General features: G+C 34.4%; 1 protein-coding gene across 1 annotated transcript in view; it reads right to left on the bottom strand.

The window, feature by feature from the left end:
* The window catches only part of LOC143224192 (XK-related protein 4-like), an 80,362-nt gene extending 59,642 nt beyond the window's left edge, over nt 1-20,720 (bottom strand). Inside the window, exon 1 of the mRNA XM_076452625.1 lies at nt 19,652-20,720. Coding sequence (XP_076308740.1) covers nt 19,652 — 1 coding nt within the window. The 5' untranslated portion in view covers nt 19,653-20,720. The remainder of the gene's footprint in view (nt 1-19,651) is intronic.
* Between the last annotated feature and the right edge of the window lie 2,093 nt (nt 20,721-22,813).

Below are 22,813 nucleotides of genomic sequence, written 5' to 3'. Positions count from 1 at the left end.
TCGGAGCCAAGATTCGTAGAATAATTACTTTAAAAGACAAAAATGTTCATTTAGAGCGATATTTTAGACGGATATGTTTTATTTGAAAGGCTGCTTTGCTACTGATAAATTTTTTACGCGTTTAGCGGAGATTGTGTCTTACTTGAGGCTTATATACTCTTCAAAAAAGAAACGCAAAAGGCAAAATTTGAGACATATTGTTAACAAGTTTATTCCGGGTAGTTTTGTATGACATGTGTGAAACTTTGCACATTCACTGCTGAACATCCAAAGTCTGCAAAGGCGAAGTCCACGCTCACTAGTTGAAGTTTAACGTCACTCAACGTCAATAACGAGTATGCCCCCCGTGAGCATCAATAACTGCTTGGCATCTCCTGCCCATGGAAGCGATGAGATGACGAATCACATCCTGTGGAATGGTTGTCCACTCAGCCTGCAAAGCTGCTGCAAGCTGAGGTAAAGTCTGCAGTTGAGGTTGTCGCTGTCGCAGACGTCGGCCCAGCTCGTCCCAAAGATGTTCGATGGGGTTTAAATCTGGTGATCTGGAGGGAAAGAGAAGAACGTTGATGTTGTGGTGTCTCAAGAAGACAGTAGTGAGTCGGGCTATGTGAGGACGAGCGTTGTCATGTTGAAAAACATCGTTGACGTTCACCATGATGGGTTGCACATGGGGCCTAAGAATCTCGTCGACGGTTGCGTACGGTCTGATCGGAAATTCTACGCAGCCCTGGCATGGTTGAGGCAGTAGACGTCGCAGTGGTGGTCCTATCCCGAAGGTGACGTAACCGGATGTAGCGATCCTGTGCAGGCGTGGTCACACGAGGTCTGCCAGATCGTGGACGGTCACGAGTTGATCCATGTTGTTGGTGACGATTCCATAGCCTTGTGATGGTGCTTGGGTGAATATTCACAGCTCTGGCAACATCTGATCGAGATTCGCCTGCTTCCAAGCGACCAATGGCGTTGTTGCGTTGTGCTTCAGTCAGTCTTGGCGTAACTGTATTGCGTGTCGGTGGCTTAACACTGAGCTATGGAAACCGAGAATCCGTCACTTTTATAGGGATTTTGCTCATGTTGCACTTGCAGAACATGCAGATCTCTCAAACAAATGTATTGGACACGAATGCGTTTTGGCGAAAAATCCGTTGTTTTCCTCCGTTTTCAAAGCGCACAACTTTTATTGTCATTTTGGTCTGACGATCAGTGCCTTAACACGTGTAGCATCACATACTCTGAGCTTGTAACGTTATTATTTATATTTCTCTTTAAAATAACAAAAATATCCCTTTTGCGTTTCTTTTTTTGAAGAGTATATTTGTAGCGCAATAGTCTGAATGGAATGCGTAATCTGAGATTGATAAAACAAATTAGTCTTTATTCTGATGTAACTATAATATCATGCTAGACATAAAATACTGTTATGTACATGCTACGAACACAAGTATGAAGATAATAACTGGCATAGAACAAATTAGATCCAGTCTTTCATCAAAGCCCTACAATAGCTATAAAAACGTCTGGTTTAACATAAAAATTTGGTGAAGCAACACAAGGAATTGTAGTTTTCTTGTATTGTAAAAAAAATAAATAAAATTTTGTGTATCATAATTTTACATGGCAGATCTACTAAAGTTACCTGCTGCTTCTGTAACTTTGACTATTCCCTCGTTGGAGGGCAGCCACTCAGTGGAACTGTACCACCAATTGTACAGATTAAGGGATTGACTGTCACATATACAACGTATGCTTAAAGTGTACGGAATATTTTGTGAAACCTCACGGATTCGAATTCGACTTTCCAGCTAAAGAGTTATATCACAAGTCCAGCCCGTGACCATAATTTAATTCTATAGATCTACCACATGGCGAAACCAAGACCACAGGCTGACTATGGAGCCCTTTCATAGGGTCAGTCTATGACCTTAAGCTGTCTCTAGAGCTGTAACATAGAGTCAGCTCGTTGAAATAAGCTAATTCCATTGTTCTTCCAGGTGGCCAAACCGCGACCATAAGCTATCTCCATAAGTAAGTTCAGGTATACGTTTGATCAGAAGATATCTTGAAGCATACTTAGCTTTCATAACAAAACAATTTTCAAAATATTTCTCAAAATAATTAGTATAGAATGTTACACTAAAACAACCTATGTGTTTCTTATGCAAACTGAAGAAAGACACGTTTATTTTAAAATATAAATGTTTACTCCTTTACAAAAGTGCAGCATCATATAATAACAACATAAGTTTATGTTATAAAATGTTGTTTTAGTTAACGTGATATTTTTATGATATATAAGATTGTCATTTCTACTTATAGTCGGCCCGGCATGGCCAAGCGTGTTAAGGCGTTCGACTCGTAATCCGAGGAATCGGGTCGCTTGTTCGAAACCCGGTCGCACCAAACATGCTCGCCCTTTCAGCCGTGGGGACGTTATAATGTTACGAGCAATCCCACTATTCGTTAGTAAAAGAGTAGCCCAAGAGTTGGCGATGGGTAGTGATGACTAGCTGCCTTCTCTGTAGTCTTACACTGCTAAATTAGGGACGGCTAGCGCAGATAGCCCTCGAGTAGCTTTGCGCGAAATTCAAAACAAACAAACAAACAAATTACTTATAGTTTCAAGAATTGTGGTCTACTACTTGAGTCTTTTATTGTGGGATATTTGTACTGAATTCGCTTTCCTAGTATTGTAATCAGGTTTTGTTTGTTTATACGGATTAGATAACAGAAACATTTTTTTTAGAGACAGAATACTTCCGTAGTAATTTTACAGGAAGTAGCCCACACTAGCTCCAATGAATGTTGTGGATAACTAGGTCTACAGCATATCATTAGGTTATTGTTGACTATGACCGGACAATTTTACTATACATGTCTACGGCAACCATGGAAACAGTCAATATAATTAAACAAGTTTAAATCCAGTACCAATAAGAAGAATCTTCACTTGTATGGAAATTGGTAACGATACTAATATCATGACTTTAGACAATGTTGTAAGATGGAATTACACAGTTACACGAATTGCAATTATTTTGTTACAACTTTAATTATCTTCTTCTCACTTTCTGCAAGGCATTTCATTGTCATTAGTTAACACACAAAATGCCAAAGCACATCTATAGTCACTCTTTTGTTGGTTTGTTTCTGAATTTCGCGGAAAGCTGCTCGAGAACTAGCCATCCCTCATTTAGAGGTGACAGAAGGCAGCTAGTTAATACCATCCACTGCTGTTTCTTAGGCTACTTCTTACCAATAAAAAGTGGAATTGATCATCACGTTATAACATCAAGTTACTGTAAGGGCGACCATATGCGGTGACGAGATTCGAGCTTGCAGCCCTCAGATTGCGGGTCGAGTTCCCTAATCACCAGGCTGATGGTTACTGTCTCATAATTATACCAAACAATATATCTACAGCCACTATCTAACAGCTATATGAAAAGTTAGTGTGTCCGTGGTCATTATTTAACAATTATATTCAGCGTTAATGCATCTATGGTTATTACCTAAAAAGTACATGCGCCAATATATCTGTAAATTATACAGATCAGTATATAACACTTATGTTGAAACTTAATGTATTCAGCGTTACTATTCAATAATCACATCGAGCGTAAATGTATTTATCCATTATCACTATCTAAGAATTGTATCAAGCGACGGTCATTATCTAACAATTATATTAAGCCTTTTGCACCAATATTTACTAGATAAAAATTATATGAAACTTTAATGTATCGATGATCACCATCTAAATATTATGTCAAACGTTTATGAATTAATCATGATCACTATATAAGAATTACAAATCAACCTAGACAGAATATGTAACTCTCAGGCAAACTAGGCAGAAGGCGTACCAAATAAAGCGTGTAAATGCTCAGTGGTGGACATTCACTTATCATCATAGCTACAGATGATGTCTTTTACACAACAGATGGCGAGAGAAATGGTTGGATATTCAATGCCTCGAATGTGATAAGACACTCTGAAGTCAGAACGTATTGGTTCAACGTCTTTTAAAACGAACTGGTGATAAATTATATTGTGTTTCTACAAGTTGACTGAACTTGTTATGGCCTTGTAGATAAGTAGCCAACAAGGTCATAATTACTGACTCAACGCGTTGTCAAAATAGTAGTAAGACTGTCGTACTTCTTACTAGGTCTCTCATTTTTAAACATATTATTTAATTTATAGGAAATAACATTTTAATTTTAATACTTACTCAGACATTAGTTTAAATCCACTGATTATTTTATAGAGTGTCTGTTATAAATGACTTACTCACTTAACACACACAAACAGAAGCTGTTCTTATAAGAACAAATGCACTGTTTCTCTTGATGACGAGAAACCCACTTGACATAAAAATGTATCTTAGGACGGCTGGTATAGGTAGTAACACTTTTACTGATAAGGAGTGTTAATAAAAGTTTTAATACCCACTACCAGCCGTTCTGTGATACAAGTGCTCTGTTTAACATTGTATATGATTGGCTACTTCGATAACGTATTGAAGTAATACAAAATGGCTTTTGGCAACCGGTTTACAAGTCTGTAACGCGTTAAGATAAAAAACTATGTTCCTGCTGGTTGCTGATCTGCAGCGTGTTGGTCTAAAGCGTTAAGTCGATATGTTATGACCCCATTAGCTGTTATCTGCAGAGCTATTACGCTTTAACCAAATGCGTAGCCGAGCATCGATAAAGCTTTGGTCATTCTATTATGATCTTGTTGGATACCACAAACTACGTTATAATACGTTACGGCGCCAATGGCTTGTGATACTCCCTGAGCAACAAAATCACATATAAGACTGAGAGAGTATTAAAACTACACATGCAGTACAACGATTCAGATAACTCGCAGGAAAATAAAGGTTGAAATTTATGAAACACGCCACGCAGAGGGAAGCATAGTTAAGAACTGTCAGATTTTATGTAAGGCCCAAATTCCTTACAATAGATGTGTGTGACTTGTTGGTGATAAATATCAACAGTAAACAAACAGCACACAATCTGCTTGTTCTTGTTTTAAAATAATACATTAACCCTTCAACTGCAATATCACCAAATCTTAGTGTAGGGGAATGCAGTTGACATCATATGGTGGAAGTGTTTTGTGCACACCGTCTTCAATGGCATGCCGCAAAAATTTGCGAATATTTGTGCATTGAGTGCTAAGCAGATTTACACAAGGAACAAACAGAGGGTTAAAATAGCTCAAAGGTATATACAAATGCTCGTTACATTACTGGTTACGACGATTGGATCCATAGATTTAATATATAATTGTCTTTGTTTTTCATCAACGTTCACACAAGCTGGTTCAATTACTTTAGAACACAAGTTGACAAGATGAATTATTATTTTCTACTTTGTTATTACAATGCAATCTGGCTAGGATAATTTTTCTTGTACTGACAACCCAAAAAAGGCCTAAAACACTCCATACACTGTGGGATATTATGATATAATAATATTCAATTAAAAAATGAGAAAAACGAAGAAGGGTTTGAACATGCTGCAATAAATTATTTCAACAATCGCCAATTCACAGTGATTGAACTACACAACATATGGTTCCAAAACAATTCAACAAACATGCAATAAACTATCACTTTTAAAATGAGTAAATTTAGCTTACACTATGCTTATATCTCCTAAATAGCAACTCTCACATTAAACCTGAATGAAAACAGTCGTGAATACTTAACAATAAGCCCCTCTTTATAGGAAAAAACAATATTTACCATATTTTTATAATATATGAAAAGACTGATTCCATTTCATGCACAAAGTCTACTTATATAGTCTGCACGAATATTTGCAATCTGTATGATGGCATCAATATGTAACCAATAGTTTTGGAAGTGTAATACTCACCTAATGGCATTCACACTGTTGATTTTACATCTTTGGATGCATGTCACGGGCTGATGGTCTGTCTTGCTGATGAACACCTTCCTTTAGAACTAGTTTTGGAATTTATGAATGGCAAGTATAATAGCCAGACACTCTTGTTCAATCACAGAGTAATTTTTATCCCAATTCAACAACTTTACACTGATGTAAATTATGGGAAACAGTCTTTATTTACGTTTTTATAGAAGTAAAGATTAAATTTAAACATCTGATGCATCAGCCTGTACAATGAATGGTTTGTTGAAATCTGACATTCTAAGAGCTGGCTAATTTCCTAGTATGTTCTTAAACTTCTGGAATGCCATCTGCTGTGGTTGTTCTCACTTCACAGCAGATGACAGCCTTGTTCGGCTGTCTTCATTGTAATTTGTGATGAACTTCCTGTAGTATCCCACTAAGACCAAGAAGGATGTGACTTGCTGCTTGGTCATCAGAGTTGGTAAATCCTCTATGTAGGCTATTGTAACTATTTCACAGCTATCTGTCATTTTCCCACATTATGCCTAACAATGTACAGCACAAAATAAATTATATAGTGTGATGGTCAGACCTGCTGTCTTCACTCATCTAAACAGCTCTCTAAGTTTCTTCAGGTGGTAGTCTTCCCATTTTGCTGTGTGTGTCATAATGTTATCTACATAATATTCGATATTAGTGGGTTTGAGCAAAATCTTTCTGATTATCCAATTGAATATCGCCGCTGAATTGTCTCTAAATTGCATCCTCATGCGCTAATAACATCCGTCTGGTGTCAAAAGGTTGTCTCTATTGAGATCTGCCAATAACATTTACTAAGACGAATCCTAGTAAAGAACTTGGCCATAATAGCCTATGTGTTTCCCATAGCTTTGGAGAAGAATTTTGCCACAATATCCATATTGTGGAAATCTATGCAAAAGTGGTATGAATAATTTCTCTTCTTCATGACTACCACTTTGTACTTCGTGATTCAGTAGGAGAAATATTAAAGTTGAACGTTTGCAGCTTCTAGCATATTGCTTAGCTTCTTGTTTGATCTGGTCTGTCGTTGCATAGTGAATATGGTATGATTTACCTATTTACCTTGACTGATTTCGTAATCGTGATCTCAGTCTTGTGTTGCACAAGATCTACTGTAGCAATATTTTTTTCACAAATAGAATAAGCAGGACAAACCTTGTTGATGTCTTTGTATTTCTTATCTCGAACCAGTTGTTTTAGGTCTAGCAGGTCTTCATATTTTATGACAAAGTCAAGTTCTGTGTCTGTGACAGCTACAGTTGAAATGCCTATCTGTGCCTCAATAGCTGTACCTATTAGGCTTTTCTTCATTTCAAAGAACTTTCAGAGCAAATCTGCATAGTAGACCTTAATCTTCCTGTTCAATTTTACCTTATAGTTCATTCTATTAATCAATTCTTGCACTCCAAAGGGTCCTTTCCATTGCAAGATGGAAATTCGGGACGGCTAGCACAGATAGCCCTCGAGTAGCTTTGTGCGAAATTCAAAAACAAACAAACAAACAAACAGAACACGAGGCCCACTCTAGATGTATCGACCTCTATCTTCCTTACATCCTGTGATAAGACCTGCTGCTGACATAAATAGAAACGTTTTATTAACTTAATCATACTACTTTGGCTTCATTGGCCATCTGAAAAAAAAAGAGGCGCTTGAAAATGAAGTCATACGTTTTGCCGATCAGCAGGAATTGATGGCTCTGTGAAATTCCTAACGCCAAGAATGGGATTGTAGAGTTTAGCTAACGGCATATTTAATTTCGTTCAGGATAGTGTCCACTTGCTCTAGTAAAACATGACAAGCTGAAATTAAATATCAATGATTTCCTGGTCGGTGGTACACAATAGCCCTTTGTTTGCAACACGTGGAATCCACGTGAAAGCCTCTCTTATTCAGACGTTCTTCAATAAGCTTAGAAACGATTAGTTGGCGTGGATAGCAGCTACTCCAGTCACTTCCAGAAATGAAAAGCATTTAATATAATCGATTTTCTGCATATCACACAAGCTAAGGACTGTTTGTTTGGAAACTCATGCTAGACCGCACAAAGGCTATATACTTAACCGTCCTTAATTTTGAACGGATACATTAAAAGAAAAGCAAGAATTTATTGCCATCTTTTGGGCTATTTTATTCAAATAAAGCAACTTGATCGTCCTCGTATGATGTACTCATGGCCCCAAAGTGTGGAGAACAATTTTGTGGCAATAAGACACGAACCCTGAACCTTCAGATTCACAGTCGTACACACTAGCCACTGTCCACACCCAACCACGAGGTAAGGGAAGAAACCTGCTAATTTTAAGCTTCTGAAGATATTTCTGAAAACTTGTTAAAACCTTCAATCGAAAGTATCATTGAAATTATAATTTTTAAGTATATGATGTGTGTTTCCTTATAGCAAAGCCAGATCGGTCTATCTGCTGTGTTAACGAGGGGAATCAAACCCCTGATTTTAGCGTTATAAATCCGTAGACTTACCACTGTCCAATTGGGGTACTTAAGTAGATGGAGTTGGTAAAATTTAAATGACAATTTCTATATTAATTTCAATATTGCTTAGTTTTGGAACGAAGGATGCAGTTTCAAAACAATAACTGTACGCCACACATAAAAGTAATTATTACATATCTAGTTTCTGAACCTTGATCAAGTGTAATTGTAGGTTTAAACAACATATAGCTACTACTTTCAATAAAACAAGAATAAAGTGTAGCATTGGCACAACACGACAATAAAACACACTACTTTTATTAAAAAGAATAGTCTGACGCTACGATGTCGAATGCAGTGATGCAGAAATATTAGCATCTCTTTTTTGACATAAAAAATCCATAATTCAATAAAATAGCAGCGCAATAAATTTCCTGAAAGTACGATATTGCAGTTGATTGAAACAACTATCGTTTGTAACAAGTTGATATATAAGACTAAAATAAAGTTTACCCTAATCTGTAAGTCACAATGTAAAATAAAGTCTTAATAAAGCCACACGAGGGCTATCTGCATTAGCCGTCTCTAATTTGGCAGTGTAAGACTAGAGGGAAGCCAGCTAGTCATCACTACCCACCGCCAACTCTTGAGCTACTCTTTTACCAACGAATAATGGGATTGATCGTCACATTATAACGCCCTCACGGCTAAAGGGCGAGCCTATTTGATGTGACACGGATTCGAACCCGCGACCCTCAGGTTACGAGTCGAACGCCTTAACCCACCTGGCCATGCCGGACCTAAACAGTCTTAACGAGAACTGGAAGTTTACAGTTAACACTGCATACAAACCACAACGAAAAGAAACAATACAGCACTAAGAATGAAGTCAGATAAGACATACACTAAGGCTATAGGCATTGCAATATAACGTGAACAGAGCAATTAGCAGAGAACTGCAGCTAGATAATATATTATAATAACTATAATATAGCAATAGCAACAAGGGCAGATAACGCAGAAATACACTAAAATAAATCTCTAGAACACAGTTAACAGAACACTACTGCAATACGACAATTCTACAGTGGTAGTGAAGTCAATAAAACTTAACATCAGAATTCAACAAGATATTTAAAAACAATACAAATATTAAGAAAATTAGTATGTATTTGTTATCATTATTCTCAAATAAGATAACAAGATATAATAAAAAACCACAACCAGCAATTCCAGTGAAAAAGAAGAGCGAAAACACCAACTTTCTAAAGCAATGTTGTAACATGTAATACCTGATCGTATCAATAGACTGATCTTCAACAGAACCAGAATATCCAAAAATTAGATGAATAACATGAGAGAAAGTTTTTAAAATGTGTTGTTTACATAGGAATACGTGTATATTTTAGAACTCGAGTGAAAAAAACCCCGAATGTTTGCGGTAAGCAATTAAATAATGTTGACAGTACCGATAAATAACGATTTTAAAATTGTATATGAAACATTAGTAGAAAAAGAACAGTATTAACATTAAATAAATACAGACACATGAACGGATTGCTCATAACAAAGAACCACATTGCATTCACTATAGTAGCAAAGGATGAGTTGGAATTTTAATGTTTACAATATAATCAAGTAATATAGACAATCACCAGATAAAAAAAGACGAAATAAAAATGTTAAATACCTTATAAAATACCTTATAATTACGGAACTAAAAAGGTGTATTTTAGAACAATCTAATAACATCACACCTCAAGTATGTTTTGGAGTAATGCATACAACCACATAAGACGTTATAATCAGGTTGTTAAGAATCAATAGTTCAGTATACATTTAGCATTATAACTTTTAACAAGTACAGAAGAACCTTTCTTTATTTGATAAGTAACGTAGCTACGACACAGTTAATATCACACAGGTTTAAAAATTACGCAACATATAAAAACCTTTATCTTGTTTTATAAGGAACCGGTTCCATTACGAAACTACCGCAATCATTAATGGATCAATATTAACTCTTTAAACCCGAGCGGACACTTCCAGCATTCCGCCAAATATCTCGATTTACTCATTGGACGTTGACAGTATCCAATAACATTTATGTTTTTTTGGCTGAAAATTAATCCAAACCATGTTATTACCCTCTTTAATAATTAGACACGAAGTTTGTTGTTTATTTTAGAACAGATCTGAGATTATCAAGATGAGTTCGAGACTATTTTCCGTGTTTTCTCGTGAAGTCTTGTAATTTGTTTACATCAGTTATAAAACAAAGATAGCGATTGGAAAGAGGCTGCCGACAATTTTTACTGCTGGCCAAGCAAGGAGTCTATTCAATCAGTTAGATGAAAGAGAGAGTGATGACAATGGTGATTCTGATTTTGAATAAGACTTTGAAAGAGGCCTTAGGAATGAACGTGATTCAGGTCATCAACATCCAGTTTCAGTGCTTCTCAATCAGCTAATCAAAAATGGTAGAGATATTTAAACTGGACTTCACTGAGAGCTGGTGAAGCTTCTTGCGATGACAACATCAATGGGCATCGACAAACAACCTATCATTCGAGAATATTTCGTCACCCACCAGTCTCTCTATATAACCTTCTATCAACAGAGTGAGATTTGAGGCTATTTACTCAATCGCATTTAATGTGGATACGCCTGATATTGAAGGAAAAAACGAAATAAAAAAAATACATTTTATAAGGTTTGGTGATAATAATTCTGACAGAATGTTAAAATAATTGTAGGTTTAAAAAGTTAAACAGAACACATCTAAGGTACTTAAACAAAGGTTTATTAAAGGTGTAAAGAATTTTAGTGAAGTGTTGATCTAATTATCCTGCAATTACAGTCACATACTTACATGCATATACATATATATGACAAACTTACCTTACTTTCCCAACCTTGCATATTCTTATCAAATTTCCATCCAAACTTCAATAAATATCTTATTTCTGGCGTTTAATGTCACGATATCAGGAAACAAAACCTAGGAGAAATTTATATAGCAGAAAAATATTTAGGTAGCTTTATTATTATTGGCTGGATGTGGCCGAACACAATCACAAACGTTACAATTCATGACCTGTTGTGTGCGCTAGGGCGCATCATTTCATATGTTACACCTTATGAGCTACTGTGTCCGCGACGGGACACTATTTCACATTTTACATTTCGTTAAATAATGTGTCTGCTTGGGCACACCACTTCATATGTTACACTCATAAGCTATTATGGACGCCCATACGCTTCCGGAATTGTGTTTTTAAGAAAAATGCATTATAATTAAGAACAAGTGGTACTGCTTGATTTCATTTATTAACATAATGCATTGTTTATTTATTTTCTTAGCTATTGAAATAATTTGTGAATTTTATATATTAGAAACATTGTGAAACGATCTGAACGAATTCAATTAACTTAACATCGTTTAACTTTATTTTACAAAAATGAAACTGTTGATCTCTATTTTATAAGCATAAGTATGTTTAGAGTTTATTTGATTATTTTAACTTTATCTGTATGCTCATTAAACTTTCAATTGATATGTGCCAGAGTTACTAAACAACCTAGACACGCTATAGTGATACTGGAACTTGTTTTATTTCCCATTATTTTGGTCATGTAAGTAACAGCATTTGATAACATAAAAATGTTGAATATTATTAACAGCTTGTCACTGGAATACAACAAATAATTGTTGTAACTTGTTGAGACTGAATGGTTACAGCGCTAGAAACCGGGTTTTCATACCCGTGATGGACAGAGCACAGAGAACCAATTGTGTAGCTTTGTGTTCAATGTTACATCACAACATGAGACACGCATCATATTTCAAGTAGTAGATGTTTTCACAAATCATTCTAAATTCAAATAGATTGGCAACAATAAATGATAGGCTGTTTGATGAAAGAGAGAGAGAGAGAGAAAACAAAACTGTTTTAAGGTAAACATACAATATGTATTTACAATGAACAATGCTTGGCGTCAAAGAGAAGCGTGGACTTGTCTGCATCTCAACTACTGTCATTAGAGATCTACACATAGTTGATGACACTTGGTTTCTGACAGATACAAGCAAAGTGTTACTCATCGAGTAGGTTTCTCACGGACAAAATGTGTTGGGTAGGGACGGATTTCTCAGCAAGACAGTGATCTCAATATATCATGTGATGAGACGACATCTGGAGGTAACAGATGCAGGTAAGACACCCCAACAATAGTGCTTAGCCCTTATAAAATCTCCATACGAAGATGGGTAAAACTGCGCAGGCTTATATTAAAATTGAAAAGGCCAAACGACAGTCAGAAAATTTGTCTGAGTTGAGGTGTGGGGAGTAATACAAGAGATTTTGAACAACGTTTCATGATCCTACGTTCATAATAATACAATAGCATAGATATATGTTTCACATTTCATTCGTATTTTCTATAAAAATTGGACCGGCATGGCCAAGCGTGTTAAGGCGTTCGACTCGTAATCCGAAAGGGACGGGTTCGAATCCTGGTCGCACCAAACATGCTCGCCCTTTCAGCCGTGGGGACGTTATAATGTGACTGTCAATCTAACTATTCGTTGGTAAAAGAGTAGCCCAAGAGTTGGTGGTGGGTGGTGATGACTAGCTGCTTTCCCTTTAGTTTAGTTTTACACTGCTAAATTAGGGACGCTAGTGCAGATAGCTCTCGAGTAGATTTGCGCGAAATTCAAAAAAACTAACAAAAAACAAAATTGTATAAAAAATTACTGTAGTAATCATAAAATGAGCCTTTAGTTGCAATTGCTCATTATTTGTAATTTACGCATTTGCATCACCTACCCGTTTTCATGATTATTTATAATAACGAACATAATTTTAGTTTGTGTGTTACATATATAACTAACATTTACGATAAAAGAGCTCTAGTATTAAACAAAACGCCAGCAGGCCAGTTGCTTGTCGTAGAAGAAGAAACAGATCTGAAATGTTACTCTAAATCAACTCTTATACCTGTAATAGCAAAATAGAGTGGAATGTAAAAAAAACACAACAACACTCATTTATACTCTAACACGATTTTTATCATAAGTATTAGAAGTTTTTCACGTGTTTAGATGGTTCATGCACATTTTCTGATCTGCAAAACTCCGTTTGGACCTGTTTGTTACAACTTTTAATAAATTTGAATTTAGTACATTGCTTTAAATATACTTGCTTTCAAAAAGAGCTTCACGTGAAACCAGTTATTTTGTTAGACAAACTACTATGATTGAATCATAAAGAATAATTCTATCTATCTATTATTAAAAACGACAGAAATCAAGTATAAACTATTCTAATATATTACAAAACATACTTTTTAATCCACCTTCTAGTACATTTGGAAGCCTTATCACATCGTTATGATATGTGTCATAAATAGGAATAGGTTATTAAATATCTTTTCCAAAAATGATTATTTACAGTTCTTATACATTGTGTCTGTCATGCAACATTGTATCGATCATGGTTGTCATACATCTTGCTGATTAAATAGTTTTAATACAACCATGTTAGGTAATAAAACAGAAAAGCAAAATACAGAGATAGATAGACAGAAAAAGAGATGTAAAAACTCAGATAGTATTTGATTGTGTAAAACATATTCAAAGGTTTTGGAGGTGTTTTAAAGTTAATTACAAATCAAATATAAAGTGTTTTACAATTGTTTGTATGGACTACAGTTTAAACGAAAGAGTAACAGTTAGGCTTACAGAAGGGTTATTGTGGTGCCACAAGCCAAATCGAAGATGAAAATAGACGACAAACAAAATGAAGATCCTTAATGATTCGGGTATGTATATAAAGTTACTTTGCTAATTAAGTTTACCTCGGTATAATATGCACGGTATGGACGCTGGTGTGAGGGATACTGAGGTTACGTTTCATCTCCAAACCTCCACAGAAAGTTATTTTTAAAGCATTTTTAAGTATATTTAAGACACATCATTTGTTCATTAGAACGTCCTTTCCTCCTGAAATTTTGGTTTTTGCTTGTTATACTTAGAGTACTAAAATAAAGTTACTTTAATTGTCAGTATTACCTCGGTATAATGTGCGTAATGTTAAGAACCAGATTTAATTTTGTACAAAATCTACTGAATAATAAATTCATAAAAAAATTAAAAGGACAAAAAGGAGTTTTTCTCCACCAGTTCCTTGCTGGTACAGCGGTAAGTCTACGAATTTACAACGCTAAAATCAGGGGTACGATTTCCCCGGTGGGCTCAGCAGATAGCCTAAAGTGGCTTTCCTATAAGAAAACACATTATTCCGTCAAGAATATCCTTTCCAGCTCACAGCTATAATCATCCTTTACTACTAATGTATTAATTTAATCTTTTCTTTAACTCAGTTAAAGTTCCTGCTTTCACCACCCTTTAAGACAGCTCATTCCAAAAGCCAACCTTTGAAAAGTAATACTTTCTAAACTGCAGATAACTCCTATTATGCGAAACTTTAAATTTATGACCCCTTGTCTTATTGTTTTCCCTGACAAATCCAAAACGGTTTGATGAATCTACATTTTCAATACCCTTAATCATCTTAAACAGCTCAATCAAATTCCTTCTGACCCTTTTCTTTTCAAGAAAAAAAAACAGTTTAGAGATTTTAGTCTATCCTCATAGGAGAATTCTAGGTATCATCCTAGTAGCTCTTCTCTGACCCTTTTCCAACAATTCAATGCCCTTGTTGAGGAAGGGAGATCAAAACTGTAACTTAAAATAAGGCCTTATATGTGATGATTTATAGAGTGAAACAATAGTATACCTTGTCTTGTATTCAATATTCAATATTTTTATAGATGCAACTCAAAATCCTATTAGCCCTATTGCTAGCTACAATACACTGTTTATATGACTTAAGTGATTTTTCGATCGGAACAGTAAGATCTTTTTTTCAGCTGCACTATTTAATGTATTCCCATTTCAAAACAAATTAACAATAATTTTAATTTTGAAAACCTACATGCATCACCTTATATGTTGGATAGTTAAACATCATCTTCCACATATCGACCCAATGCATCAAATGATCTAAATCTCCCTGTAAGTCTGCAGCATCTCTGATATAGTTAACCACCCGAAAAGTCATAATGCCTTCTGCAAATTTAAAAAAAATGTGCTACAGTCGATATCTCTGATATAAATCACAAACATCAGAAGACCCAGTACAAAGCCCCCGAGGTTCATTACTTGAAAATGTGATCCCTATATCACTACTCTCTGCTTTTTAGTCTCCTACCAATTTTCTATCCATTTTCACCACATCCACAGACTTATTTTTTTGTAACAAGAAAGGCACCTTATCAGCTACTTTCTGAAAAAAACAAAGTAAATCAAATCCATAGTATTTCCTTCACCAATTCTTACAGTAACATCCTCAAATAATGTCATAAGATTTGTTAAACAAGACTTTCCCTCAGTGAAACAATGCAGGCTCTTTGACATTATATAAGACTGATTTAAGTGATACTGCAATACACCTTTAACCATACTGTCTCAAACCTTTCCAATTACTGATGTAAGAGTAACTGGCCCATTTAGCACCTCCTATTAGACAAGCGGTACTTAACTTCCAAGTTTCTAATACTCTTCCACTACTCAGTGACCTATAAAAAATATTAGCTAGCGGTTCACAAGTAAAATCTTTAAGTTCCTTTAAAACTCTAGGATAAAAGTTGTTTGATCCAGGGATTTATTACTTTGTAAGTTTTCAAACTTTTCTCTTACAATTTTAGAAGTTAAAAAAATATATTTTACATTAATATTTTCCCCATACATTAAGTGCTCTGGTTGAGGCGTAATATTTGTACCGTCCTTTGTAAAAACTAAAGAGAACATATAAATTTAATAAGTTTACTATCTTTTAAGCTTCCGAGATCATATCCTTACTATAATTTTTCAGAGGCCCAATTCCAATCCTTGCATTTTGCTTATCATCGTATACCTAAAGAATTCCTTATTGTTTGATTTAACTCTCTGAGCTAACCCTCTTTTATATACAGTTTTGCTATTTGACTACCTTTTAAACCACATTTCGTGATTTCTATAGTCTTCCAAGCCATTATTATTTTCAGTAAATTTAAATTTCTTGAATTTATTATGTTTAACCCCAATATGACCTATTAAACTTTTTATAAACCATACTGCCTTATTCCGCTCCGTTGCCCGTTTATTTTCTGAACGAATATGTATGTTCTGTATGCATATCAATTTTCTCCTATATGCTTTCTACATCATCCAGATCACTCCTCCAATCATTTCGTCCAGTCTACAGAAGATCAGATCACGTCTTATTCTATCAACATTGGTTTTCTATTAGAATTAACCCACAAATTTAAGCAGCCTATTAGCTCATCCCTACATATTGATCTAAGCCTACCATTCAACCCTAGTTATGTTACTAAGCAGAATGACCTCAGAGTAATTTACACAATATTGTGTTACGAACCAAACCTAATAGTGAAATGGTAGCATGTACTTAAGTTCTTACCAACCACAACTCTGTCTACCATATTCACATCGGATGCTAAAATTAAATTTAATATAGCTTCCTCTCTTGTAGATTCCATCACCAGTTGATGTATAAACGTATTCTGAATAATTTCCAAAAACCTATCTTTTCACTGTCAAACGAAATCTTTCCAGTCAGTATACTAGAAATAAAAGTACCCCATAATAACAATATTTTTTTCAGCTACAATTATGATCTCATTGTACAGTTTCTCATTAACTTCAATATTTTAAGCTGGTGGTCTATAACTATTTCAATTATAAGACTCTTTCCTTTAACACCAACCCAAATTAACTCAACTTTTAATGTCATCTAACAGGATGTAATTTATTCCTCACATGTAAAACTACTCCTCTTCTTTTTTAACACTGCATCTCTAGCAAATAATGTAGAATCTGGTCTTGAAAAACATTCTTTCATCAAAATTGTGGAAATCTAACCAGATCTCAGTGATACCCATAATATCGAAATTTTTAGTTCTCACAATTGCTTTGAATTCATCAGTTTTATTTCTAATACTCTTAATATTACAACAGTAACAATTAATCAAAGACTGTAAGATACGCTCATGTTTTATGCCTATTGTACATGTTTTTTCTGACAATTATATTTCTGTTTTTACTAATATCATAGTTCTTATATTTGTCTAACACTAGTTAAATGAGTCACTACAGTCAACTTAATAGCTCTTGCGATCACTGCTTTGTTTAAGTATAATCCATCCATTTCAAAAATTTAATTTTCCCATAAGAATTGTCAAACAAATTAGCCTACTTGCTCATCTCTACATGTTAGATCAAGACTGTCATTCAATGCCAGTTATGATACTAACCAGAATAACGTTAGAGCAATATACATAACATTATTTTATGAACCCAAATTACCTCAATATACATGACGTTATGTATTCTTTGTCTTAAAATAATGTGTATGATGTAGTGTGTTGGCATGGTGTTATACATTCTATCTTATTTTCATTTTCAAGTTCTTAAAATTACGTTACGATCCAGAATTACTTTAATGTCCATAATTTTACTATACAAATTACAGTACTTGCCTTCCATTACAGTATATATATATATACATATATTTATATTGACTGCAAGAGAACACGCTTTGGAAATCTCATTATTGCGTTTTTTCACAGTGTAAAATATATTAACAGCACTATAAGTTCTTACTAGTTTCCTTATTCACAGCAAACAGAAAGTCAGTAAGATGAAGAGGGTTACATCATGAAAGTAAAGCTGTTTACACTTAAAAGATGGTATAAGTTATAATAGGCCTGACGTAGTTGTATCTCACACTGACCGTCAGTCTGTGTGTAGAAATAGCGAAGAGTTTAATATTTACATTTTAGAAAGTTTTAATAACTCAGTAGCATCTATTAGAATTTTGGCAGAGGTGTTCTGTTTTTCCATGAGTAGTTAGACTCATCTTTAGATAAAACTTACTGCGCTAAGAATATTAAAAATGAGGAAGTAAAGTATTCTGAGAGAATGGTTGTTGAAATTAACAGCTACCAGTTTTGGAAGATAACAGGCACCTACCTAATCAAATCTCTGTCTTATATATTGTTTACTCTTGATTAAATATGGCACTCTCAAATTTTACCACATTACACTGCTGGCCAAAATCTTAAGGCCAATGAACATAAAGAAAAATATGCATTTTGCGTTGTAAGACTAAACCACTTATTTGAGTAGAGCTTCGAAAGATGAAAATAAGAAAAGGGAAAATAAAAATGAAAAAACATTTTTAGCATTTAATAGGGAAAATGCGAACACTATGAAATTAGCCTAAATACTAGCTGGTTAAAAGTTTAAGACCATACTGAAGCGAAGCGTTAATCGGTAAACACGTAATGAAAGTTTGTCATTTGTTTTCAGGAAATAGCGTTGCCAACATCTTCCACTAACATCTCTTGTGTTACATTGGATAAAAACATAGAGTTTGAACGTGGCAGAATTGCCGAGCTGCAAAAGCAAGGTCTCTCTCAACGTGCCATCGCTGGTGAAATTGGGCGTAGTAAAACTGCTTTTGCAAATTTCTTAAAAAACCTTGAGGGATACGGAACGAGAATTTCAAGTGGTCGGCCCATGAAAATTTCGCCGGCGTTGAGCAGGAGGATTCGACGGGTTGTCGGGCAAGACACCAGCCAATCGTCAAATCAGATTAAAGCCCTTACGGACGCAGAATGCAGCTCAAGAACAATAAGACGGCATCTACGAGAGAAAGGCTTTAAAAACCATAAACGTCTTCAAAGGCCACGTCTTCCATACCACGAAACAGGTCGGCTAAACTTTGCTGAGAAGCACCAAAACAAGTAGTCGTAAATTTAACAAGTTAATTAGTGAGTTACACAATGTGATATTAATAACCAGCTGTGTTATTTTTAAACAAATCCCTTTACAAGTAACTATTGAAATTTTAACGATAATTACAGTCGTTCAGAAATAAAAAAAAAAGTTTAGAGAATATAGCACTTATACATATTTACTGTTATGAATAACTTTATGAGCAGAATAAGTCTTAACCTATTGTTTATTTTACAAAAGTTTAGACAGCTAAACAGTTAGATATTAACTAATATTTACTCTTTTAGATGCCTCTACGTGTTTTTTATAATAATTCGTCTATGAATGCATTATGTTTTTGACAATTAAAGAATCGGGTATTCAGTTGAGCAGATTTTACTTAAATTTAATAATTAATAAGATAAGGTAAAAAAAAGTTACTTACTCTATTAAGAAATTCCGTTATTCGTTATTTTCTGTTGCCAAAAATACGTATATATCGGTTTCAAACACAAGTAAACGGATCCAGTTACAGGTCACACACCCTCGTCATCTGAGGTCAACACAGGTGGGATGCTAATGCGAAAATTTCAATCTAGGTTTTAAGAACTATAGAAAAAGATGACTTACAAATCTTCTGCTTTCCCGTAAGTCAAAGTTTGACATTCACTGACTCCGATCAGCAAAAACGATCACAACAAAGTTCTAGACACATGTAAGTTAAAACTTAAGACTCACAGAAAAGTTCCAGATGCTTTTGTATCAAAGTTTACAGATGAGTCTCGCTTATTTTCTTATAAACCTTTCACTGAGCAGTGTGATTTTGTATGTTTTTGAAATCTGAGAACGGAACGTGATTTGTAAATAGACAGTATATAAAGTTTACAGCAACATTCTCCTGTTTTCAGTTGGACTTTTACATCAAGAAACGCAGTCTCTATGAAGAATTGGATTGTGTCCAGGATAGCATGTAAGTTTAATTCTAGATCCTTAAAAGCAAATTAAATTGAACAATATATTTTATTAGTCGATTCCCGTCTCTTTTAAGCCAAGTAAAAATTGTAAGCAGAATTCCAATAGTTTTCTACACAGCCTCAAAACTTCCTTTACACTTTTATGTTTTATATTTCTGCTTCAAAATAAAGAAAGTTGAGTACATTTCCAAACCATGATATAATACTTATACACAATGTGTGCTCGTAAAACTAAAGCATTATACAGAATTTCAAACTAAAAGTTTGTATAAAGGTTTCGCACTTTGCTGTGTATATATATACTTGCATTTCTATGTCTTCATAACTATAAACAGAGGTTTGTACGGTTTAAAACACTTGTTCTTCAAACTGCACTTCTGTACGTAGAATTATTTCTTGTTGCTTTTTTTTTGCCAATTGACGTAATATTTAGTGCACAGATTGATAAGAAAGGTTTTCTTTCGTCGTCCAGCCTGGTCTTTTCACACCGGGTGTTGAATCTAAGGGAATCAACGTTTCTCCTAACATGAGTAAGCTCACGAGAGGCGACAGAGTGTGTGGTTTGGAGGCGCTGTACGGCCTTCTAGAACTGCTAGCCTATATTGATTTTTGAAGCGAGCTTCCTGTCAAACCCTCAGTTTACATGGAATTATGGGTTTTTCACAATTTCTGATTTTGCCTTCCTCAATCTTTCTTGTTCAATTCCACTTTTCGACCTTTCTTTTTCCACTTGCAATCTATCTGCGTTGAGTATTAACTGAGATAATAAATACCATCTAAAATTTTATAATAATATTAATGGTAATGTAAAACATTTTCTGAGTAAACAGAAATGTTCAGAAACTTTACCAGGTTGGCTCTTAAGATTGGAAAAAAATCCCAGAAAATAGAAAAAAGATTCTTTAGTAGACGGTTGACAGCCTAATTTATTAATCTGTTCGCTGTGAGGAGAGCTTATACAGCAAATCTTAAACAACTTTTAGAAACAAAAAACAGCAACAGACGTGAAAACAGTGACGTGGTAGAAGTAGAAGATTTGAAAGTGTAATCCTATTGCATTTTACCCTGCTGTATCGAATCCTGAGAGACATAACAGAAACACCACAATATTTCGAACTCGTAATCGGGAAAGTGAAATATTAGCAAATTGTATGTCATTTTAAACTGAAGGATTATAGTACAGATGTTAACATTTTTTTTTCAATGGTGTAACTGGCGATAGTGTATTTGTTTCTTTCTACTCAGACAATATCTGCCATAAACCATTTCTGTTGAAGCTTACATTATTATTTCCGATTCGTGTATCTGAAGACAAATATAATTTTATATTTTCATCTTAAAATTCTCAGTTATAGTTGTGTCGAGAACTGTTATTATATTCTAACACTTAATCGGCTCAGTGGTTAATGGCAGTAAAAATCTAGATCCAATTTTATAGAAACCAGAATTAGCAATTAAACGGACATTTTCATTTGTGGGCAGAGAGAGAAACCTGCTTATTTGTACAATGTGGGAAAGTCTGAGATTTGTTATTTTGCATTTGTAATATTCATTATATTATAAAACACTTAACTTATATTATGGAAGGTAATAATTTGTAGGTTTTGAAGCACTTAATTTTCAAAGATATTAAGAAAACGTTTTAACTGAATGCTGATACTACTGTATTTAGTGTCATGCATTTTAGCTGTCGAATACTACGTTATTTAGCGGATATATATTTTATGTAGAAATAAAAATCTATCGTGTTTCTTAATAAAGCCTCGTGTTTCTATGTCTATAGTATCATTTGTGCTAGACAAATGAATGACTTTTAAACTGAGATATTGAGCTTACCTAAATCTCTCTTTAGACAAAAATAAGACGAAATATCAAACTAATAACAAACATGTTAACTTACATATACTTTGTACTCCATGTAAGTTAGTAAAAATAATCCATTATCCTGACATGCACACCTACTGTACGACAAATAAAATTCGGGTTTCCTCCATCTGCTGTGTAACATTACTCACCTAATTATCTGTGCTCTCTAAAAGTCATAAATCTTGTAGACGATTTTTTAAAAGTCAGTATTGAAGATTATTCATCTTCTTAACGCACTGAGCTGATGCGTTCCTTATTCAGTTTATTTAGCATTTTGTCACTTAGTCGCTTTGTTCACATTAATTACTAATGAGTTTATTAAGTATTGTTCAAAATTCAATGAATGTAAAAAAACAACAACAGCAAACTGTACATGATTTCAGGTATTACAAAATTTCTGCTTACATTGTCTTTGAAATATTTGCAAAAGCAATGATGTGAGGAAGGAACTAAAGACAATAATAGATGCCTTTTCTTTAGGAATGTTTAAAAACACTTATTTTACAAATTGTTTAAGCAGGAATAAGACACAGATGATAACAAAATGTATAATTAAAGTATATTATTATTTTATTTAAGGAGAATTGTGCAAACATAATAAAAACTTTGTTACCACATCAAGAAAGTTTTTCAAGAGAGAAAGCTATAAATGTAAAATAAGATACTTGACTTGCGTGTTGTAAAACATAAAATATTTATTCAGAGTGGATCTAAAACAGGCGGAGAGCAATTTTCATTGCAGGAGACGCTTGTTTACACCAATGGTT

The sequence above is a fragment of the Tachypleus tridentatus genome, chromosome 8 (genome assembly GCF_004210375.1).
Source record: "Tachypleus tridentatus isolate NWPU-2018 chromosome 8, ASM421037v1, whole genome shotgun sequence".
Classification (NCBI taxonomy): domain Eukaryota; kingdom Metazoa; phylum Arthropoda; class Merostomata; order Xiphosura; family Limulidae; genus Tachypleus; species Tachypleus tridentatus.
This window is presented reverse-complemented; position numbering and strand designations above follow the sequence as displayed.